This window comes from Cuculus canorus, chromosome 3, assembly GCF_017976375.1.
Source record: "Cuculus canorus isolate bCucCan1 chromosome 3, bCucCan1.pri, whole genome shotgun sequence".
Classification (NCBI taxonomy): domain Eukaryota; kingdom Metazoa; phylum Chordata; class Aves; order Cuculiformes; family Cuculidae; genus Cuculus; species Cuculus canorus.
In genome coordinates, this window is record NC_071403.1 from 102,854,096 (window position 1) to 102,879,087 (window position 24,992).

Genomic DNA, 24,992 nt, shown 5'->3' on the forward strand with positions numbered 1-24,992 from the left:
TCTACAAAGTACTTTCTTCCCTCAGGGGAAGACAGGCAGGTATTAAACTTCCTGTTTGACAGCAACCAGGGAACTGATCAACATGAATGTTCTGGGAATCACACAGCACGAACGTAGCTCTAAACCAGACACAGACTGCTGTATTGTACCTGATTACAGAAAATATAAAATTATATCAGTGGAGGTAGAGAGATACGTGACAAAGGATGCAAAACTGAGGGAAATGTGATCCAGGTTTTATTACTTTTCCTGCTAAGAATGTACTTTATCGTTTACAGTAGGACATTCCTGTGGTGGATCAACTACTTAATTCTTAGTGTCAGCTCTGTAAAAGCATGGTCAAAGAGCTGAATGTTCTTTAATTGTTTTGCTGGGTTTTTTTTCTGCATTAGAAGTAAATAATTTTCATTTTCTTAGTGAATAGATTCAAGACCAGTGACCAAAAGTAGAGAAGGTGGTCATATCTTTCTAGTTTTCATGTCTACATCCAAAGTGTTATGTTAATACGTGCCATTTGTATTACTGATATTGTCAATTGAAGTAAATATTATATTTGTACAAGGATTGCATATGTGAAATTCAATGAATTTTGGTTTGTGTTGTGTTTGCCAATGAAGAGTTTGTGATGATAAGCAGCAGATAAGCCATGTTTTAATGCCAACTGCAATATTTCTGTTTATTTGCAGAGTGTGTAATACTGGGTAAAACTGTTAAATAAGGTGATTCATTAATAAAGCATTTGCATTAGTTTTTCTTAAAATGGTAGACTAATCCACACAAACTGGCATTTTACATAGAAAGTGTTGACCTCAGTACAAGCTACTTCACACCTTCTTGTCTGTTTTAAAAATATTTAAACAATTCTTATTTTGACAAAAGAGGTATTTACTACTGTATCAATTTACTCAATTGCAGGTGTCGTAGACTACCTAAAAAGCTCCAAAACTGGCAAGCGTTTTTAGATCTCAAGCAAAAAATTGATGATTTTAGGGAGTTCTGTTCTTTGTTGGAAATGATGGCCAGCAAAGCAATGAAGCAAAGACACTGGGATCGTATTGGTGAATTAACAGGACATCAATTTGATGTAGAATCTGATTCCTTTTGCCTTGGAAACATCATAGAAGCACCAGTTCTTCAACATAAAAATGATATTGAGGTAGATACATACATTTTTTCCCTCATCGTTAGTTTTATATTGTCAGTAAAAATAATACAGTTACTTCTAAAATTATAAACCTCTTAAAAATATTTTTTGTTTTGGTAAAATCCTGACTCTCAAATCAGACCATGCTAGTTCAGAATAATTTATATTTTATTTAGAGGTTCTTAACCATATGAACAAAGACAGAGGTAGCAGCTGGAATCTTTGGACTCTTATTTCTAGATAATATCTTTATCTCCTTCCTGGCCCTATTTTCTATTATTTTCTTAGCCCTTCTGAAACAGGAAAAAAGCAAACAGGACTTCAAATGATCACGGTCACTTTTTTTTTTAACTCTTTTTTTTTTTCCTTCAAGATTTGTAAATAAATCAGAAATTTTAGAGGATGGCTCCACCTTTATTAATATTTAATATGAATACTTTTCTAGATCTTTATGGCTTCCTCTGAAGCATACAACTTCAAAAGATCCCCCACATAACCTGAAAAAAACTCTTAATGGAGTTTGCAAGCTTTATAGGATAAATAGGAGTGCAAAAGCTCTTGTTATATGCATACTTAATTTATATAGAATCATTCCAAGGTGGTCTCCTTAATTTTGAAATGAGCTCTGATTTGAATAGAATATTGGACTCAATGACCTTTCCAACCTAAACTATTCTTAGATTCTATGAATCTGTAAACAGAGTTGTGATCAGATTGAGAATTCATCTGGTGATGAGTCTACATCTATACCCTAAAACTTGTAGAAACGATGATTCAGAAATCTTTTTATGCAGAAGTAACAAGATGTGAAGCAACAGAAATGGTACATCCGTGCATTTTAAAATGTACATTTTTCCATTACCCGTACATGTAATTTGAGTGAGTAAAATTAGTAGTGCAATTTCTTTATTTGCATGACATATTTCTGTACTATTTTATAATATTCCATGTATAGCTTTGAAATATTAAATTATTAGATCTCTAATATTAGGAAATATTTAATTTCTGAAGAATGAAGATTCTAAAAGAAATGGTTCTTTCTTTGCAGGACATATGTATATCTGCTACAAAGGAAAAGGATATAGAAGCCAAACTATCTCAAACTGTTGAAATTTGGGAAAACCAGAATCTGAGCTTCTCGTCATTCAAGGGGAGAGGAGAGTTACTGTTAAAGGGAACTGAATCATCAGAAATTATAACTTTGATGGAGGACAGTTTAATGATTCTTGGTTCTTTACTGACAAATAGGTACTTTTAAATTGATTGTGTATGGTATTTTCAGAAACTTACTGAGATAATAACTGTACTATTATTAGTCTAAATCAGCAGAAAGTTTGAATGGAATATTGTTTTTAATGAAAAAATGTTGCAAAGTCTAATGAAAAACTTCATCAAGGGGAAGACTTGTATATATTAGCAGCAAGCTGTTGTCTCAGTGTATTTGAATCCAATCAAGCTGGTAGATATTTGCCATAAGATGCCTCCGGCTTTAAGTGAAATAAGTGGTGTTGGGAGGATGGGGCATTCCCTGTGGTGTTTATTTTAAATTAGCTTTATTTAAAATTAAAAAACTTCTGCTTCTCATAATTTTTTAGATACAATGCACAATTTAAAAAGGAAATTCAGAGCTGGGTTTCCAAACTAAGCAGCTCTTCAGACATAATTGAAGAATGGTTGGTTGTGCAGAACCTCTGGATTTATCTTGAAGCTGTTTTTGTAGGGGGAGATATTGCAAAACAGTTACCCCAGGTAAACTCTGCCATGATTGTCTATTGTTGTGTATTAAAAGCTATCTGTGTAATAATTTCCAACAGATTGTGCTGTGAAAGTACTTACATTTTTGCTTTATATAGGAAGCAGAGCGTTTTCAGAATATTGACAACTTATGGATTACAATAATGCAACGAGCTCGTGAAAACCCAAATGTAATTACGTGCTGTGTCGGAGATACCCTTATGCAGGAACGTCTCCCTTATTTACATGAACAGCTGGAATTATGTCAGAAATCACTTACAAGGTGTGAATTGTTTGTTTATTTAATGCATTATTATTCTGTAAATAGTTTATATGAAATATTAATAGTTTTTTTGAGTCTTATTTTCATTCTTATATAGAAAAAATTGAAGAGCTGAAATATTCTAATAAAAATCTTGTTCCATTTTAAAGATACTTGGAGACGAAAAGACTACTGTTTCCTAGATTCTTTTTTGTTTCTGATCCTGTCTTGCTTGAAATTCTTGGACAAGCAAGTGATTCTCATACAATTCAGGTACAACCTCACTGATTTTTTTCTACTTATAAGAAAAAAAGTTGGATATGGAAACGCAATGTAATCATTTTCTTCTTGTAAACTTTGCTTGAGGAAATAATTTATTGCTTTTTTAGTCTTTAACAAAATATGAAATGGATATCTGTAGTTTAAAAAAATCTTCAGAATTCAGAACACTAGAATATGGTCCCATCAAGTGATTTGCTAGTGGTTCCTATCAAAACTAAACCAACAGAAGGGACCGTGTGAGAACTTCCCACTATGCATATTGCAAAATTAGTCTGGCTAGTCTAGCTTGTTACTGAAGGTTTATAGTTTAACTAGTCTAGGTTGTTACTGAGGATTGATTAAAATAAGATAGTTGATCTCATGCAATAGCTGATCTCTTTTGTGCTAGAGTGTCTTTGGAAACTATAAAACACAGCAAATGGAGCTAAAATCCTAGGCAGCCATTTCTGTAATTATTACCTGCAGATGGCCTAAAATTCATCTGTAGGTTCAGATGAAATTTAGCGGGATAACCTCACTAGAGATTTTTTTTTTTTGTTTGCTAATATTATATATTTACTTTGAATGACTTGTGAATTATCCTTACAGCCACATCTGCTTTCCATAGCTGACAATATAAATGAAGTAGAGTTTCACCCAAAGGATTATGATTGCATACTGGCAGTCATATCAAGAGAAGGAGAAAAAATTCTGGTAATGCTCTGATTTTTTTTTCCCCCAGAAATGTTATTAATAGATAAATCATTCTGTTATTGAATATATAAGTATATATTCAATTGAATTATTTTTAATTATAAATGAACACTTCAAGGACTGGTGTAACAAAACTGTAATATGTCTTCAGTAAATAAATTTCTACTATGTTTCTTAAAATTAGATCTGTAGTTATCTGGAATAGAAATTTAGTAACTATTTAGTAACTAATGTTCTTGAACAGAAGGTCAGTAGTTATGTCTGCTTTGTACTGTTTCCTTTTATTAATTTTTCAGTTGGACACTCCAGTGCTTGCAAAAGGACCAGTAGAACTTTGGTTGCAGGATTTGTTACGTGTGCAGCAGACTTCATTGCATGGCATAATTAGGACAGCATATTACCAAATAACTGACCCAGAATATCAGTTGGTGGATTTTGTTAATCACTTCCCAGCACAGGTGAGATTAGAGCATGTGGATTTTTGGTGTATGGGTGGTCAAGATATAGACCATTCCCTTTGCTTTTTACATGACGAAATTTTCATAAAGGAAACAAAGATATGTGTCTACTCAGTAGAAGGCAATCCTTTATGGCTTTGGTTTTGGTACCCTGTATATAGCATAATATATAGCAAAGTTTTCTTTTTTTTTCCTGTGACTGGTTTGTCACTCTAAAATAAATTTGGTTTTGACTCTACTGATGATAACCTAACAATTCGAAATTGGTAAGATATTTTGTGATGCACAATCTCTGTACCCATGAACTCACTGAAGATATAGGGTGATAGAAATGTAGAAAGAGTAGGTGAGTCAGTTTTTTGGTCTTGGTGCTTTGTGAATGTAGAAATATCAGGGAAAAAAAGGTATTGTTGCAGTTCTTGTCTGGCCTGTTTTGAAATGGGTGTGCCTGATATTGTAAATCAAAAATTGATCCGAGACGGTACTTAATGTGCAACATCCCATAACTCTCTAAATTTATTTGGCAAAATAACTTGTAGTTTGATGTGCTTTAAGCTGTATTCCAGTCATGACAGCGTATTAGAAAGGCATCAATCCATCCCGTGTTTAGTAGAAGTGCACAGCATTTTTTATATATATATGTGTGTATATTCTTTAATTGGCTACGAAATGGCAATGGGAAATTTTCAGAAGGACTTCTCCCCACAGTTTAACACCTTTTAGGTTTGTGATACTGGAGTATACTAAGAGGGTGAAACTGAGAGTCATCCTTAATTTGTGTGTATCTCAGTACGTGACAAATTTTCACGTTTTTTCAAATTTAAAATGTTCTTTCAGGAATTTCCAGTACCACAGCAAAGCAAATTAACTCAGGCACAGTATCCTGGTAAGGTAGCATCATGCTTCATGTACTGATAATTTGGGACTCTGCACCATAATTTATTGTTCCTGTCACACCTGAGACTTCCATAAGAAGGCTAACGTACAACAATATATTACTTTTTTTTTCATATACTAAATTTGTAGGTTGGATTACTGGGAATTCAGATGTTGTGGACATGTGACTCAGAAGAAGCTCTACAGAATGCTGAAGAGGACAGAAGAATCATGCAAGTAACCAACAGGAGATTTCTGAAAATTCTGAATATGTTGATTAGCCAGACCACGCGTGATCTTTCCAAGTTTGACAGAGTGAAATATGAAGCACTTATTACCATTCATGTACACCAGTGTGATATTTTTGATGATCTGGTAAAGTACAGATTTTCATTTCTGACAATTAAATGCATTTTCTGTCATAATTTTTCTTATATGTTGTAGCTACAGTTACACATGCCTGTGCGTGTGTTTGTAAGATAGAGATGTATGTAATCTTGCTGTACTAAAAAGAGTATATTTCTGCTTAAACTAAAATAATCCATCTATTCTGTCATCTAAATATTTGCTTTTCTACACGCTTTTTAGGATATTTAAATTTTCCACCTCTTGCTACAGGATTGCTTTGATAGACAAAAACTTTTCAGTATGTTCTTTCTTTGAAAAACTGTTGTGTTAGTCTTACTTGCATGGCTAAGAAAGTTGAGTCTGCTGAGGGTGTTGTAGCTTTATCATCATAGATAATTTCCTCATGGCTTGTTACTGAATCTCAGTAGCTGGCACTAGGATGGCTCCACCCTTTTAGAATTACAGCAATGATAGCAACTTCTTCCATGTTTCCTAGTTTCTTCTTTCTGTCTGTCCTAATCCTTCTAAGACCTCTTTCTGTCTCTTAAGGAGAATACAGGGAAAACAAACAAACAAGAAACCCTGTTAAATTCACCAGATAATGCCAATTCTAAACTCAAATGATTTAGACTGTACTGAATTTACATTCCTTTATTCTTCAAGAAATGCCAACCCTCAACACTACATCCCTTACATATTTTTACTGCTGATGACACAAAACTTACTAGTTTCTACATAATTTGCCTTTCCATGCCTCAGTCAGATCCTTCCTTCATCATGCCTTTGTTCCAATGTGTTTAGTAGATTTAACAGTGTGTTACTTTGTAAATACCACTTGGAGGATGAGCTGCACTACCGAAGCCATTTAAGCTTTATTTGATTTGCACAGTATTGTGATTGATCAAGTTAAGTGATCAGGACATTTTTTTAGTATCAGTTTAGCATACATCCAAATGTATCATATGATGCTCATGTTTATTGCAGTTAAATTACATAGGAACTTTAACTTGAGTGATCACTCATTATTCTCATGGAAGTAAGCATTTTATCACAGTTGTCAAAGACAATAAATGTGGATGCTCAGTTATAACATATACATTTGTTTACTTTCTTTTAAGGTAAAAATGCACATCAAATCACCAACTGATTTTGAATGGTTGAAGCAGTCTAGATTCTACTATAACAAGGATATTGATCAAGTCTTGGTATCCATTACAGATGTTGATTTTATTTACCAAAATGAATTTCTGGGTTGCACTGATCGTCTGGTTATAACACCTCTTACAGACAGGTTAGAAAAACAATTATAAATAGTGAATAGTTTTTTTAAATAGTTTATTTAACATATGTATTCAAAGAGGTCCATTCTGAATTGGGTCCTGTGTGAGCTTGGTCATTCATGAAGATATTCTCATACATGTGCTTAATCATACTCCTTTAGAAAAGGTAAAACGGAGTCTCACTAATTTGTACACATAGTAATTCCTAGAAAAGTTTTATCACTACCCAATCTTAAAAAAAAAGGTTTAGTAACAGAAATTAAATCATATTAAGGTTATTTAGTCGTGTATAGTTTGGCAATATTTCTGTACTGCAGAAAAGATTAGGTCAAATCATTCCGATTCTGTAATAAGACATTCTATAAACATTTTGTGACTACCAATGTCTTTGAAAGTCTAAGACAACCAGTCAGTGTCTGTCATCTTATTAATACTGGGAAACAGTTTAGATTTGTCCATAAAAATCTAGATGTTGGCAAAGTCCTAGCTGTATGCACTCAGTTGCCATTCTTCTTTAGTCAGGCAAGCAAACAACCATTAATTTTGTTTCAAATGTGGCTTAAAAATGAGAACTATTTTTTTTTCTCTTGGGAATTTTTTGAATTCTTTTTTTTGTCAAAATTCTTCTTGTATTTATTCCTGTCTCGAGATGTCACTTCTGACCGAATGAAAAAATAGAAGGCCAGAATATACTCCACTTGCAAAAAGATCTCGAGAACCAAAAATAAATTTCAATCTACGTCATTCACTTTGTCATCTATGTGGAGTGTATGTCTCTACAGCTTTTTGAACACCTTTATTTCTCCAGGAGAGACAGAACTGCTACTGTGACAATATGGAAAGTTCAGTTCTGCAGTGAACTATACTGCCTTCATCAGTGAAGTACTTTTGATGCAAAATGTTAAATTCTACCCCAAAGTTTACCTCGACCCCAATAGAACTGCACTCACAGAAATCAATACTCCTTATGAAGGAGTAATGTTTTAACATAAGAGCTGTAGAATCTATCACATAACTCACTGTTATCTTATGAAAGACATATATGAATATATATGTTATTTAATAAACCAATATGAATTAACTTTTATAGGTGCTATATAACTTTAGCACAAGCCTTGGGAATGAACATGGGAGGAGCTCCAGCAGGACCAGCGGGAACTGGTAAAACAGAAACGACGAAAGACATGGGAAAGGCTCTGGGAAAATATGTAGTAGTCTTTAACTGCTCTGATCAAATGGACTTCAGAGGTTTGGGTAGGATTTTCAAAGGTAAGATTTCTTCATGTAGCATAGAAAAGACCTCCACAGATCTCTTTATCAGGTGCAATTGGAACAGGTTGCTCAGGACCTTATTCATGATGGGTTTTGAGTATCTCCAGGGAGGGACATTCCACAACACCTCTCAGTCCCTGTTCAGTTGTTTGACCATCCTCGTAGCAGCATTTTTTGTACTTCCATTGACTTGGAATCTCCAAAATCGAAACCTGGGTCCGTTGTCTCTTCTTCTTCCACTGCACCTCCAGGAAGAGCCTGGCTCCAATTTCTCAGTGTCTCCCGTTAGCTAATTATGAACAGCAATAAGCTTTAGCTTTCTCTTCAGGCTCAACAAATTGTGTTCTCTCAGCGTTTCCCTCTGTGTCATGTCCTCCAGCTGCTAACCATCATGGCAGCCATCTGCTGGACTCATGCGAGTATATCAGTGTCTCTCTTCTAAACCCCAAACAGGACACAATATACTCCGGCTTCTATCTCACAAGTGCAGAGTGGAGACAAGCAATGATTTTCCTCAACCTGCTAGCTACACTCTTGCCCGATATGCAGCTGGATTCCTTTGCTACAAGGGCATAACAGATTCATGCTCAATTAGCTGTTAAGCAGGACATCAGGTCGTTTCTACAAAACTGCCAGTCCACACTGAGCCTGTACTGCTTCATGGAGTTATTCTGTTCCAGATAAAGGACTTGAATTTCATGAGGTTTCTGTCAGCTCATTTTTCGAAGTTATGGTATTGTATGTATTAAGAAGCAAGGGGTGAAACTATAAAATATTTTATTTATATTACTTTTCGTTAGCAAGAAAATAATTGTGGCATAAAAGTGCCTCAAGCTGTGGGTTTATAAACATATTGCCTCTGTGAAAGTCAAACTATTAAAATTTGAGAAAATTTCTGAGTACATGACAGAAACCCTCCAAAATGATTTAGCCTCAACTGCATAATAATGTACCCTGAATTAATTAGATTTTTTTTATTGTGAAATAGCTATCTTTCAGTATAAATGAAATAAAGTTACTGCCTACTTGACCTTAAATGTCATGTGGAAAAATATGCTGCTACAAATTCTCTCATAAAATGTTGCTACTAAATACATGTTACTTTTCCAAACTGGAATTGGGCAAGTGTGTAATTAAACCTTTATGAAAATGTTATTGTCATTAATATAGTGCTTCTGGATTTCTCTTTGCATTTAATTTTCTTTCTCTGTCTTCCTCTCTTTCTTTCATAGACAAGTTCACATAGAGCATTGTCCACACTTTGCATGTTTTTAACATTTTGTACTATTACATGAAAGACTCGTAGCTTAGAGTGGACTTATATCGTAACATTTATGCATTGAGATATATGTTCTGAGACTAGTATTTTCTGTCTTGTGAGGTTCACAGTTTTATTTCAATCCCTAGTTAGGGCAAAATTATTTTTTTTTTATTTTAACCTTTATGATTTATAGGAGGTAAGTAAAAAGTAATATAAAAGCATTGTGAAGGCTGGAAGACCCAAACAAAAATAAAAAAAACCTTGGGACTTTTTTGTTATTGTAACATTTAGGGCTAGTCATTTGTAGCTCTAAATCACTTACTTATTTTAATTTTTTTGTTTAGATTATTAATAAAGCTTTTTGCAAATACTTGAATCGCTGCTTAACAATAAAAAGCTACATTCACAGAAAGATCTGGATGAAAGATCTGCCAGATGTCCCAAGATATCAGAAGATTGTCATTCTAATTTTGATTCACTTCTAAGCATTGGCAGTAGACAGGCCTTGGCCACAGGGAAATACATATAACTAAACTTATGTTATTATTTGAAGGCAAAGTAATTCAGATATTTCAAATATGCATGTTGAACAACTGATAATATATTTTTCTGTCCTTGTTTTAGGTCTTGCACAGTCTGGATCTTGGGGATGCTTTGATGAATTCAACCGAATTGAGTTGCCTGTCTTGTCAGTAGCAGCACAACAAATTTCTATTATTTTAACAGCAAGAAGAGAAAGAAAAAAACAGTTCATTTTTTCTGATGGAGACTGTGTAGATTTGAATCGCGAGTTTGGAATTTTCCTAACTATGGTAAATGTAGTAGTAATTCCCCAGAAGTGGCAAATTGCACTCTATACAAGTTAATTAAATGGCATAGTTAAAGTAACTGATTTTATTAAGTGCTGCTGTTGTTACAGAATTAGACTAAACTAATGGAACATAAAAATAATCTGATTATTCATTAATTGCATGACTTAAGTTTTACCTTAAGGTTATTTAAAAAGTTCATAATTATGTCCCTTCACTAGTGCATTGCAGTTCGTTACGTAGACTTAGAATTTGGGAAGACTTCAGAAGTCTCTGTGCTTACTGAGAGGACCAATATGACTGAGAAGACTAATTTGCTTCACCACCTTAGCTTGAAATGCTTTAACAGTATTAGTGAGGAAGATACTATAGGAAAAAAAGAAAAATTCACTTAAAGCAGGAGACATAGGAAAGAGATTTTTCAGTGACCTCTGTCTTGCTTAATGGGTACTTTACATGGATATATAAAAAGAATTTTTGAAGTTGATTTACAGAAGACAAGTATGATGATTCTGGGACTAACCATCCTTGTTCTGTGGTGACAACAGGCCTTTTCAAAAGCCTTTGTCATAATAACTGCTTGTGACAAAGACTTGCAGTATATATGGATCAATGTTAGATCCCACAGCTGAATGGGTAATCTTTGCAAAAAAAGATATGCAAGGAAGTATATTTAATTTTACATCAGTTACCAACCATTACCCAAGGAAGAAACACAAACTCCTGGATTTAGAATATTGACTTTCAGAGTGCTGTCTTTCTGCTGTTGTGTTCCTGAGGCTTCATAGCACTGATTCCTGTAATCTCATAGGCAGGGCATTTTATAGTACTCGTATGAACTTCCTAATGCCAAGGCAGATGGCAATCCAAGATGACTCTATGGGCAGTGAAAATCTTCATCCACATGCTTGAGTGAAGGATATTAACTGAGGAGTTTGTAAATATCTTTTGACTGCTTCTAATTTCTTAAATGGCGCTTGATGTCAATGTTATTCCTCATATTTGCAGCAAGTTTGCAGAAATCTTATATTACTAAAACTTTCTTGGTTGGTAAAATTTTCTTTCATATGATTTTGTTGTAAAGTTTTTATGTTTTAAGTTTGACTGTGTATATTTCTACTGTGTCAATACAAAGTATTCTTTGTGTTTTTTGAGCCATCATTAAAATCAGTTTTGTCACCTGAAGAGAATTAAGAGTTCTTATGATTCTTAATTCAGTGGATAGAATTCACTTACAGTGACATTCTGTACTTTAAGGCAGGGCTTTCAGACACTAGAAATATAGAAGAGTATCACTGCAGACTGCTTGTTGCCTCTTTTTTTTTTATTATTATTATTATTTTTTTGGCTCTTGCTAGACACTGAATTTTTAATATGTTTCAAAACCTACCTCTTCTACAAAATGGTAATGAAAACTTTATTCACATTTTGAATATACTAGAAGAAATGAACTGACTCTATCGCCTTCCATGAAATTTTAAAACTCTGCTTCCTGGCTTGTTATGATAAAGAAATTCCGTTATTACTCTGGCAGTTATGCGTAGGTTATTAATTTCTTAGTTATGGTTGAAGTTTTTTCTTCACATTTTACTCATTAGTAGACAAGAGTTCTCACTCTGAAGAGATCTGGGTATTTATGTATAAGTTTACATATATTGAACAATAAAAAGGATGTTATTTTGACTCTTGTAAATAATAATGCAGTGTGTTTTCTTATATAGAATCCTGGATATGCTGGGCGTCAGGAACTGCCAGAAAATCTCAAAATTCAGTTTAGAACTGTTGCAATGATGGTTCCAGATAGACAGGTACAATTACCGACTAAACTCGAAGAAAAGAAGTATTTTACTTTACTTACCTATCTACATATAAACTAATGGAATTTCTAAAAAAAAATGTGTTTCAGATAATTATAAGAGTTAAGCTTGCAAGTTACGGATTTATTGATAATGTGGTCTTGTCTCAGAAATTCTTTGTTCTTTATCAACTTTGTGAGGAGCAGCTCACTAAGCAGGTAGTATTATGTATTCCCTTCCTCTTTGTCTTCTTATTTACACAATACAGCCCCTTAGGTTTTGCTTTGTACAGATTGCTTTTAAGGCATCACTTCTATGCTTTTTACAAAACATTGAAGTATTTTAAATATAATTCAAACAAATATCTCTAAAATTTTTTAATAAATGACCATATTAATTCATGTATATGTAGTCACATACATGTATTTGTTTAATTGTTAAAGAATACTAGTTTGTAGTTGAAAGTGCACATAGTTCTCTGCCTAAACATGGCAGCCAGGTAAAATCTGGGGTCTTGGATTTAAGCTTCTGCAGTTGGAAAGACCTAGTCTGGAATGGAACTATTTTTTTTTTTTAGAACCCTTCTATAGAGACAAAATAATTGCTATATGACATTATAAATGGTGAGGTCAACTAATTTTAAATTAGAAAACAGAAAAATTATAAACTCCCCCTACTTTTCCTGAAAATGACCTTATCATCCTTCATTTATTGTAATAGAATAATTCCTAAACAACAGCAACAGTTCCTATTTTAGCTACCTTTTCCAGGCAAGGCAACTATACTTTACATTATGCAAGTAAGATTTGATATACTGGTGAAATAATAAAGCTAAAGGACTTGTTACTGAAGCATAAACCTTTTCCCACTGTCTAGGTCCATTATGACTTTGGTCTGAGGAATATCCTTTCAGTACTGAGGACTCTTGGAGCTCAAAAGAGGGCCAGGCCAGATGAAAGTGAACAAAGTATTCTTATGAGAGGGCTAAGAGATATGAATCTTTCTAAACTGGTAAGAATCTAATGTAATATTTTAGCACCGTGGAAAAAGCAAGTCTAGTAGATAGAGTAATAGAAACATTAAGGCAGAAAAAGACCTCTAAGATCATCAAGTCCAACCATCAGCCCAGAACCACTGTGCCTGCTAAACCATGTCCCAAATTGCTATACCTACACATCCATACACATTTTATACCTACACACTTTAACACCTCCAGAGATAGTGGATAGTGATTAGATATCTCATGGGATTTTGTAGAACATCAGAAAAAATATCAAACATTTTTTTCTTTAAAAATTTGAATATGATAATCATCATATTATCCTTAAACAACCAGGATGCAAAGTTTCAAATAGGCTAATAGTGTCCTAGCTGTGGGTGTGACATTTTATGTACTGACTTGTGTATGGACTAATTGCTGTATGATAAGTAAACTGAATAATTTAAGTATCCACTAAATTACACTTTTTGAAAGATTTCTTTCTGGATAGGATGTACCTTCCAAAATATACTGTAAGTGTTTTACAAATCAGTTTTACAAATTGATTCTGCTGCCTACTCAGTGGGCAATTTCTTTCAGTTTTGAGTTTACTTCTCACGTGGCATATGGATATCATTTTTGAAGTGCTGTTTTTGTAGTGAGCTGTCCTGTTGTCTGGATACATTTATGAACATAAGCATCTGTAATTAGAAAATATATTCTTACAGTTTATTATTTTAAAATAGAGATTCATTTTGATTTGAGAACATTCTTTGCATAACCATGCTTTAAACACTTAATAACTTTTTTTTTTTTTTTCAGATAGATGAAGATGAGCCTTTGTTTCTCAATCTTATCAGCGATCTTTTTCTGGGGTTACAGTTGGACAGTAGTACCTATGCTGAGCTTCAGGCTGCAGTAGCTAATCAGATTGAAGAGGCAGGATTGGTTAACCATCCACCATGGAACCTGAAGCTTGTTCAGGTAAAACTTATTTTCCAAAACATTTTTAACAACCAGGAATCAGAACATCGTGTTAGTAGTTAAACCACCGTCTCTCTCAAGGAGTTGAGCTTCTAATATGGGAAAAAATGAAGGTTGTGTATACACCACACTAAGGAAGACCACTCCAAGGGACTTAGGGTTTTATTTTCTTAAATTATCCAGAAGAAAAAAAATACCTTTAAACATGCTATTAATTCAGCGTTTCCCAGATATGGTAGTGCATCTAAGTTATCTGAATGAAGCAGTAAGGCACCTACATGGGTCACTAACATGAGTTTCTTAGACTTGAGTAAAGACAGTAGAGTATAAGAAGGAATGGGAGGCATTTTGAAGGCCAAAGCAGTAAATAAAGAGAGAATAAACATAGCTGGGATAGAACTCCTGCTAAGAGAGGTAAAAGGCCTTTATAAGGTCACAGAAAAATATAAGAGGTATGTATTTCTGATTTAAGTATGTTTCTGTGATGAATGTTCTTACGTATGTTCTGTAATGGACCTGCAGGTGTTGGTTGACAGCCGACTGAACATGAGCCAGTGATGTGCCCAGGTGGCCAAGAAGGCCAATGGCATCTTGGCTTCTATCAGAAACGGTGTGACCAGCAGGTCCAGGGAGGTTATTGTCCCTCTGTACTCGGCACCGGTGAGACCGCACCTTGAGTACTGTGTTCAGTTCTGGGCCCCTCACCACAAGAAGGATGTTGAGGCTCTGGAGCGTGTCCAGAGAAGAGCAACGAAGCTGGTGAGAGGGCTGGAGGACAAGTCTTATGAGGAGCAGCTGAGAGAGCTGGGGTTGTTTAGCCTGGAGAAGAGGAGGCTGAGGGGAGACCTTATTGCTCTCTACAACTACCTGAAATGAGATTGTGGAGAGGAGGGAGCTGGCCTCTTCTCCCAAGTGACAGGGGACAGGACAAGGGGGAATGGCCTCAAGCTCTGCCAGGGGAGGTTCAGGATGGACATCAGGAAAAAATTTTTCATGGAAGGGGTCATTGGGCACTAGAACAGGCTGCCCAGGGAGGTGGTTGAGTCACCTTCCCTGGAGGTGTTTAAGGGACGGGTGGATGAGGTGCTGAGGGGCATGGTTTAAGGAGTGTTAGGAATGGTTGGACTAGATGACCCAGTGGGTCCCTTCCAACCTAGTGATTCTATGATTCTATGAAGAAGATTTTTCATGATGAGTCTGAGCAGACACTGTAGTAAACCAAGGCTTTTTTCACATAAGGTTTGAGTACCTATACTCTAGATAATCATCTGTACTCTAGCTTATCTGTACTGAGTTGGAAGAGTTAAAATATAAGGATGTATAGACCATATATGTCTTAGTCTATGCTGTGACAAGCTTATGGAAACCTATAACAAAGTTAAACAGGCAAGTGAACATACGTGTAGGTACTATAAAATCAAAGAACCAAAAATAATGTCAGTTATGAGAATGACACTGTCATACAAAAGGAATTTTTTCTCTCAAGGACATGGATGATTGAAAGATTGAAGCTATAAAAAGATTTAGAGTCTTTTTAGACTACAGAGGAAGTGAACAATCCCAGCCACTGTCAATCTGTATCTGTAATGTTCAAAGTTTCCTTCTGAATTGCTTTAGTTACCTGAATACTGTGGAAAGACCTCACCTAAGTAGAACATGTATCTGTCTGTTACCTGCATGCAAGAGTTTTAGTAAAGATGAGTAAGAAAACACATATAATCTGAAGGAGGAAGGAAAAAGTTGTTGCAAACAATGTTGCTTACATAAAACAAGTTGGCTAGTTTTGACATGGATGACACTTGGTTCTTGCACTTGAGTAACAGAGAAATAAACCCTGTGCACTGGCAGCTTGCCAGCTGTGTTGTTTGTTAGGTTTGCCTTATGTTGCAGCTCTTTAGATCTGGAGTGTGCTCTGACTGAAAAGCAAAAAAGTGAGGATTGTTAAGGGGTTGCAAGAAATTATTTTTACTTCAGAATGTTTGTAAGACATTAATAAACTAATGATTTAATTATTAAACTGTGATTTTGGATTATCATTATTTGTCTTTAGTGTTGTTATGATGTTTTGTTGATTAATGATTATGTAGTTACTTAATATGAAGGAGAAAGAGGTGTTTAAGTGGTTTTTGGACCTGTCTTCCAACAAGACATTTAAATGGCTGACAGTTGTGTTTCTGACATGCAATCATGTTTGAAACTGACTTTGAATTTATTATTACAGTTCGCTCATGTTCTGATGATCTTTATGCCAACACACTTCCCTGTGTACATTCTTCTTTAGTAGTTGAAAATAACAAATGCAGAAGACTAACTTAAAAAATAAATAATTAGACAGTCACTAGACAGTTATAAATTGACAAGCTTGACAGGTAACGAGAGCTTTGTTACTCTTTTGTCTTTTTGTTCTACTCTTTTTTGAGAACGCACTTTAATTATTGATGCTAATGATATCTTTAAACATTTTGACTTTTGTTTCATGTGTTCTCTGATTCTTTGCTTTTTCTGCATGCAGGCAACAATGTATGAATGCTTTTTTATTAATACTGTACTTTAAACATTGATTAGCTTTACTTTATTTGCTATTATTTTTAATTGAAATAGAGCATGTAGTGAAATTGATTCTTTTTATTCCACTAATTAATGAAATTTAATTTTGCTTTGAAAAATTTGTCAGCCAGAGAATAAATATGCTGTCTTCTAATTATATTTTACTTCTCTCAACTTTTTGGGTAGTTGTTAAACACTGTTAATGCTTAAGACTGATAAACTTTACCATTTCTAATGGCTGAAAACTATATTGCTTTAGAAGAATTTATTTGTAGTTTTGCTGATTGCCAAGATGCCATGCATAGCTAAAACAACTAACACTTAAAAACATTTACCCTCTGGAAATACGTTTGCATCTTCTTGAAATGCAACCTCAGAATAGAGAATTTCTGCAACTGCAGGCCTCGAGGGGCTGGGCTCGTTCATTGACTGTACACTCTTAACTTAGAAACTATATGATTGGCTCTCATGAACTAAGTATCTTAAAAGAAACTACACGCAAATCAAGAAGGGCACTCTGACCCTTGTGCTTATTACGAGATTTCTGAAAATGTCCAAATTTGTCTAGCTTAAAAACCAAAACTGTCATGTGCCATCATTGAATCAAACCATACCTGTCCACTGCTAAATCATATCCCTAAGCACTTCATCTACCTGTCTTTTAAATACCTAGAGTGATGGGGAATCAATCACCTCCCTGGGGAGCCAATTCTGATGCTTTATGACCCTTTCAGTGAAAAAGTTTTTCCGAGCCTCCTCTGGTGCAGCTTGAGGCAATTCCGTGTCACCCTGTCACTTGGACAAAGAGACCAACACCCACCTCTCTACAACCTCCTTTCAGGCAGTTGTAGACAGTGACATGGTCTCCCTTCAGCCTCCTCTTCTTCAGGCTAAACAACCCCAGTTCTCTCAGCTGCTTCTCATAACTCCTTCAACTGGAGCTGTTCTCCAACCCCTTCACCAGCTTCATTGCTCTTCTCTGGACACACTCCAGCAACACAATGTCCTTGTAGTCAGGGGCCCAAAACTGAACAAAGGATTCAAGGTGCAGCCTCACCAGGGCTGAGTACAGCGGCAGAATCATTTGCCTCGTCCTGCTGGGCGCGCTGCTTCTGATACAGGTCAGGCTGGTATTGGCCACCTGGGCACACTGCTGGCTCATGTTCAGTCGGCTGCCAACCAACAACCTCAAGTCCTTGTCTGCCAGGCAGCTTTCCAGCCACTCTTCCTCAAGCCTGTAGCACTGCATGGGGCTGTTGTGTCCCAAGTGCAGGACTCTGCACTTGGCATTGTTAATCCTCATCCCACTGGCCTCAGCCCATCGATCCTTTGCAGAGCTTCCCTACGCTCACGCAGATCAATATTTCCTCCCAGCTTAGTGTCATCCGCAGACTTACTAAGGGTTCTTTAAATCCCTTCATCCAGATCATTGATAAAGATATTGAACAGGACTGGAACCAGCCCTGAGCCCTGGCAACACCGCTTGTGACCAGCCTCCAGCTGGATTTAACTCCATTCACCACAACTCTTTGGGCCCAGCCACCCAGCCAGTTTTTAACCCAGCAGAGGGTGTGCCTTTCCAGGCCAGTGGAAGCCACTTTCTCAAGCACAATAATGTGAGAAGATTGCTTTTGGCTTAACAAATTCCATCTTCCACTGGGAATAAGAAGTTTGAAATTGTCAAGTTCATGGTGGGCTTGGTCTTAGTTTAGATTTGTAGTACTGTAGATTGTAGAATCATAGAATGGTTTGGATTGGAAGGAGCCCTTAAAAGTCAGCTAGTCCAATTCCCTGCAGTGAACAGGAACGTCTTCAACTACGTCAGGTTGCTCAGCCTGACCTTAAAAGTTTGCAGGGATGAGGCTTCTACAGTCACTCTGGGCAACCTGTTACAGTGTTTCACCACCCTCATTGTCAAAAATATTTTCCTTATGTATACATAGTCTAAAAATTTTAGTTTAAAACAATTACTCCTTGTCCTATTGCAACAGGCCCTTCTAAAAAGTTTGTCCCCATATTTTTTATAAGCACCCCTAAAGTCACTACCCTCTGGTTGTGACCGTCCAACCAATTCCATGTTCACTGAACATTACAGTCATCAAATTAATCTCTGTCCAATTTAGAAAGAAAGCTGTTGTGGGTGGACACGTCAAACACCTCACAGAAGTCCAGAGAGATGACACTCATAGCTCTTTCCGTGTTGATTGATGTAGTCACTCCATCATAGAAGGCCACTAGGTTGGTCAGGCAGGATTTGTCCTTGGTGAAGCTGTGCTGTTTGTCTAGAATCACCTCCCTGTCCTCTGTGTGCCTTAGCCAATCCACAGTCCTATAGGAAGTGTGTCTCTATGTTTATTTCATATACTGAAGTACTTTAGCACAACAAATGCATGCTTGTTTAAATTCTGAGCATATAATTTGTATGTCCAAAATATTTATAGTCAGTGACTGCCAAATGTATCAAATGCAAATGAAAACCTCCCCAAAGCATATATTTCTTAAAATACCTTGATTTTTTTTAATAGCTGTATGAAACTTCTTTGGTACGTCATGGGTTGATGACACTTGGACCTAGCGGATCTGGAAAAACAATGGTCATAACTATCTTAATGAGAGCACTGACAGAATGTGGCCAGCCTCATAGAGAAATGCGTATGAACCCCAAAGCTATTACTGCTCCTCAGATGTTTGGAAAACTAGATGCTGCAACTAATGATTGGACAGATGGCATCTTTTCTACACTGTGGAGGAAAACACTGAAAGTTAAAAAGGGTATGTAAATACATTGTGTCTGGTATCATAAAAATATCTCTCGAATGATATGTTGTAAAAAACATCTTGAATTTGCAGATGTGGTGAAGTTCCCTCTTGAGAGAAACTATAGACAGTATGGATGATGTTACAATTCACTATTCAAGAAAGGACAAGAGTTTGAAAATCTGTTGTTTCAGTAGTATATCTATTTTAAATAATTGTTCATTTCCTTGCCATTTCATTTCTACAGTGCAGTTGTGTTCTTTGGCAGCTGATAAGTTATAATTTAATTGTACTTGTGCTAATTTTACTAGCTTTAAAATAATGTGGTTTTTTTACAAGGTTTTTCATGCATCAGTTACACATACTTCTATTTCAGTATTTCAGGATTGGAATATTGAAATTCCTTTTCATAGTAGTTTGTTTCTATCTGAAAAAAATAAAAAGATTAAAGAAGGGGATTTTTTCTGAGGAACCTTCTTGGAAGGAGGCTCTTTTTTAAAAGAAAGTTGGGTTTTATGGATTGGAAATGTCTACATTTTCTCTATTGGAAATTTTCTATATTCAAAACAAAGCCAAAATTTAAAAATTTGATTGCCAAAATGTATGCATTTTAATCTATGTTTATCTTACAAAATAAAAGAATAACAATTAGATTCTCGGAACTGATGAGTGATGATGTTTTTCATTGGTTTAAATGACATCTGTTATTATTAAACACCTTTTGTTTATTTGCTCAAAGAAGGCTTATTTTAGCAAAAAAAATGCTAAATTTCCCATCCCTCCTGTGCTGCTCAGAAGGAAGATGAGGGGAAGAAGGAAGAAGAGTCAGATTAGGTGGGAAAGGAAGAGGTTGGGTCTGGAGAAAGAAAAGGGGATGGGGGAAAGGTGTTTTATACTTTTGTCTTTGTTTCTCATCATCTAAGTCTATGTTAATTTGCAATAAACTAATTTTCCCCAACTTGGGCCTGTTTTGTCCCTGACAGTAGCTGTTAAGTGATCTCCCTGTCCTTACCTCAACCCCCAAGCATTTTGCCCTTATTTTCTTCCTCTGTCCCATTGAGGAGGGGGAGCGAGAGAGTGGCACAGTATCTGTCTGGCAGCCAGCCAACATGGATAGTCAACATTATAAAGGTATACTTGTGTCCCCATTTGCTAGTAATTGTTTCAAAAATAGTTCCTTATGTAGGAATGCAATTTATACCTTAAGGAGCATCCATGGAGATAGCAGAAATTACAATAAATAAAATAAATTTTTATACATTGTTTAAATTCTGGGCCATCTTTTGGAAACAATTTCTTGCTCTTTCAGCATGGTGATATAACCTATGTCTCTCTTGATTATTTTTCCAGGTGAAAATGTGTTTCTGATTTTAGATGGTCCAGTAGATGCAATCTGGATTGAGAATCTAAATTCAGTTTTGGATGATAACAAGACCCTCACTCTAGCGAATGGAGACCGGATTCCTATGTCTCCCACATGTAAACTGTTATTTGAAGTCCACAATATTGAAAATGCCTCTCCAGCAACAGTTTCTCGTATGGGTATGGTCTACATCAGTTCTTCTGCCCTGAGCTGGAGACCGATATTGCAAGTAAGATTATCATTGTTTGCTACTCTTAACCTTATCTAACTATACTTTTTATGCAAATAAGTATTGTGAATGTTTTTTCAGGCATGGCTGAAAAAACGGTCTTCTCAAGAAGCTGAAGTTTTACAAAGTTTGTATGATAAAATCTTTGAACCAGCATATATATATATGAAACTAAACCTTAATCCAAAAATGGAACTTCTGGAATGTAACTACATTATGCAGGTAAAAAAGAAATTGTCTTCTGTTGACTGGAATTTGCAGGCTTCAATTAGTTTTCAGACTAGTGGCGTCATTCCAGTTCTTTTAATACCACACTATCCCTACTGGTAGTGTGAGCAGAAGGAGTGAAGAATAATTCCAAATATCTTTATATCTTGAGATGTAATAGCTGTGATTCTGTCAGTCAGCTCCTACAAGGTCGATGTAGTAATATTTGCCTGTCCTTTCCTATCATAGAATCATAGAATCATTTGGTTGGAAGAGACCCTTAAGATCACTGAGTCCAACCGTACCTATCTGCTACTAAATCATATCCCAGAGCACCTCATAAAATCATAGAATGGTTAGGGTTGGAAAGGACCTTAAAGATCATCTAGTTCCAAGCCCCCTGCCATGGGCAGGGACATCCCACTAAATCACACTGTCCAAGGCCCCATCCAGCCTGGCCTTGAACACCTCCAGGGATGGGGCATCCATAAATTCCCTTGACAATCTGTTCCAGTGCCTCACCACTCTCATGGTAAAGAAATTCTTCCTAATATCTAGTCTAAATCTGCCCCTCTCCAGTTTATAACCATTTCCCCTTGTCCTATCACCACAAGCCTTTATGAATAGTCCCCAGCTTTTCTGTAGGCCCCCTTCAGGTACTGGAAGGTCGCTATAAGATCTCCTCTGAGCCTTCTCTTCTTCAGGCTGAACAAGCCCAACTCTCTTAGCCTGTCCTCACATAGAAGGTGCTCCAGCCCTTCAATCATCTTGGTAGCCCTCCTCTGGACCTGTTCCAACAGTTCCATATCCTTCTTACGTTTCCAGAACTGGACACAGTATTCCAGATGAAGTCTCACAAGAGAGGAATAGAGGGGCAGAATCACTTCCCTCAACCTGCTGGCCATGCTTCTTTTGATGCAGCCCAGGATACAGTTGGCTCATGTCGAGCTTCTCATTGACAAGCACCCCCAAGTCCTTCTCTGCAGGGCAGCTCTCAATCACATCATCTCCCATCGTGTACTGAAAATGGGGATTGCACTGACCCAGGTGCAGGACCTCACACTTGGCCTTGTTGAACCTCATGAGGTTCTCACAGGCCCACTTCTCCAGCCTGTCCAGGTCCCTCTAGACGACATCCTGACCTTCCAGTGTGGCAAGTACACCACTCAGCTTGGTGTCATCTGCAAACTTGCTGAGGGTGCACTCAATCTTGTTGTCAATATCACTGATAAAGATATTAAACAGCACTGGTCTCGGTATGTACCCCCGTGGGACACCACTCATCACGGATATCCATCTGGACTTTGAGTCATTGAATACAACCATCCAACCAGGTCCTTATCCACCATACTGTCCACCATCAAGTCCATACCTCTCCAATCTAGAGAGAAGGATGTTGTGGGCACTGTGTCAGAGGCTTTACAGAAGTCTAAATAGATCACATCCATCGATTTACCCATGTCCACTGCTGCACTTACGCCATCATAGAAAGCCACTGAGTTGGTCAGACAGGATTTGTCCCTGGTGAAGCCATGTTGGCTGCCATTTATCACCTCCCTGTCCTCCATCTGCTTTAGCATAGCTTCTAGGAGGTTCTGTTAAATTTCATGCTTCTTTTGCATCCATGTTTTTGGTTTTTTTTTGCATTGAGCAGTGTTCCAGGCACGGCTTGCTCACTTTCCCCTTTCCTCTGCACCATCCTACTGTATTTTCCTATATTGCCTGAGGCATCCAGAATGCTTGCAAGAAATGAACTTCCAGGGACTATAAAGATGGGAAAGAATTTAAAGAAGAAAAAATATTCATTAAAAGAGATTAAGGCACTGAAGAGGTATTTATACAGAAGAAGTTAATACTCATAATCTGGCCACTAAACAAGAGGGATATAGTAAATATCTACTAGCACTGGAAGGACATAAAAACACAGAAGAAGAGTTCAAACTAGCTGAGTGGGTGTACAAGTTGGGATGAAAATTTGTTAATAGAAAATTTGAGGCAGAAGGAAAGGAAAAAGCATTTTCCACACAGCAAGAGGTCTGTCAATTGGAATTCTACCTTGAATGGAGGCTAAACTTTATCAATGCCTTATTAATAATAAAACTATGTGTTTGGCAAAATTTGCAATACTGTCAGTTCTATACTTCATGTCTCCATCTGATTAGTTTATGAGCCTGTTTTCATCTGCAGATTCTAAGTCTCCAGACTTCCCCTTTGTCCATGTAATCTCAGTTTTATATGGACACTCTCATAATAAGTTAGGTAGTGGTAAAACAGTAGGCAAGGTAATATTGTGGATAACACTTCAATTTGATATTAAACAAGTCAATTTGCACACAATATCTCTTTACTGTTCATTGGGGATTTAGCTTTAGATTTCCAAGTTTGAAGTATTTTGCGGCAAATTAATAACTGCAGTAAATTCTGCGAAGATTAACCCACTTGCAGTATCAAATGGAATTAGGATATCTATGGAGTGGGAGTCCCCAGGCAGAAACTACATAGCCTGCCAATTTATGATGATAAAAAAGATGGATGTGCTATGCACTAAAAATTTAGAGAGAGATATAATATTTTTGCTTCTACGTTTGCTATCTGTGAAACCTCTAACTGAATTGATGATGTCTTCATGGAATACTTTTCCCAGGACTAGACATTTCTGTGTTGTTTTTCATTAGGGCTTATTAGAAAGTGTGAGCAAGCCAGGGTTTTACTCATACTGCTTGGTCAGAGAAATATTTCCCTTATTTAACCCGTATTGAATGTTTCTTCCTGTGACTGAAATTCTCTACAAGTTTCTGTCAGAGGTGCAACTGATTAAATAAGCCTTAGTTGATCTCCTTGCTGAAGTTTATCTAAGAACAAGTGAGACCAGAGCTTTTATTCTACTTGATCATTTCAAAGATTCACTTCCTCGCTTACTTCCCCCCTCCAGTGTTACATTCACTTAGTCTTGATTTCCTTTCCCAGCAAGGATTTCATTCTTGCTGGGGGAAGTTAGGACAAAGAGCTGTGTCGGTTTTTGTGCTGTGCAGCTACTTGACAATGTTTCTTGACATCATCCAGCACGTCTACGTGCATCTCTCTAATATCCAGGATCTTACCTTGTTTCCAGTATCTGTTCTCCAGCTAGGATCTTCACCTCCTTTGCTCTGGACCCTTTTTTTTTGTCCAAGACCACTTCTTTTGGGGACCTTTCTTTTTCAAATCACGTCTCCTTTCCAGAACCTTGAGATTCCAGTTTTACCACAAATGATCTATGTGCAGAAGTACTGTACCTTATCAGCCTTCTTATTGGTTATTGTCTTATGGCTCTTTATTAAATCTGAGATTGAGGATATGCCACTTTTGTTTAGTTAGGTGTTTTCTACGTGTATAACTATCTCAAGCTAGTTGCATCTAGCAGGTAATGGACATGTACTTGAGATCTAAAATTCAGTTTTGGATGATCACCCATACATGCACATGTACCAAATTATCTGCCACTTGTTTATCATTTGCGATTTAGCCTGTTTTTTCATCTGCAACAACTTCATAATGGTGATCTCACTTTTGCTTTCCTCCTTGCAATTTCTGCTGACTTTCTAACTGTATATATTCTAGTGTTCTGAATAAACTTGGAGCTAAAGGAGATCTGATTGATACGGTCTGCATGAAGAAACAAAGGTGTTTGACAAAATTCTTTACTGGGGATTTACATGGAGGCTAAACAGT

The 24,992-nt window shown here is 36.4% G+C and overlaps 1 protein-coding gene across 2 annotated transcripts in view; it reads left to right on the forward strand.

The window, feature by feature from the left end:
• DNAH8 (dynein axonemal heavy chain 8) overlaps positions 1–24,992 on the forward strand; it is a 139,251-nt gene that overhangs the window by 50,535 nt on the left and 63,724 nt on the right. For both annotated transcript variants that reach the window (XM_009564269.2, XM_054062587.1), the window contains exons 31-48: positions 916–1,156; positions 2,193–2,392; positions 2,740–2,893; positions 2,998–3,161; positions 3,311–3,413; positions 4,011–4,115; positions 4,412–4,573; positions 5,600–5,824; positions 6,916–7,088; positions 8,168–8,346; positions 10,235–10,422; positions 12,141–12,227; positions 12,326–12,433; positions 13,092–13,226; positions 14,017–14,178; positions 19,251–19,497; positions 20,833–21,074; positions 21,156–21,296. In XM_009564269.2, the coding sequence (XP_009562564.2) occupies positions 916–1,156; positions 2,193–2,392; positions 2,740–2,893; positions 2,998–3,161; positions 3,311–3,413; positions 4,011–4,115; positions 4,412–4,573; positions 5,600–5,824; positions 6,916–7,088; positions 8,168–8,346; positions 10,235–10,422; positions 12,141–12,227; positions 12,326–12,433; positions 13,092–13,226; positions 14,017–14,178; positions 19,251–19,497; positions 20,833–21,074; positions 21,156–21,296 (3,016 nt within the window). The remainder of the gene's footprint in view (positions 1–915; positions 1,157–2,192; positions 2,393–2,739; positions 2,894–2,997; positions 3,162–3,310; positions 3,414–4,010; positions 4,116–4,411; positions 4,574–5,599; positions 5,825–6,915; positions 7,089–8,167; positions 8,347–10,234; positions 10,423–12,140; positions 12,228–12,325; positions 12,434–13,091; positions 13,227–14,016; positions 14,179–19,250; positions 19,498–20,832; positions 21,075–21,155; positions 21,297–24,992) is intronic.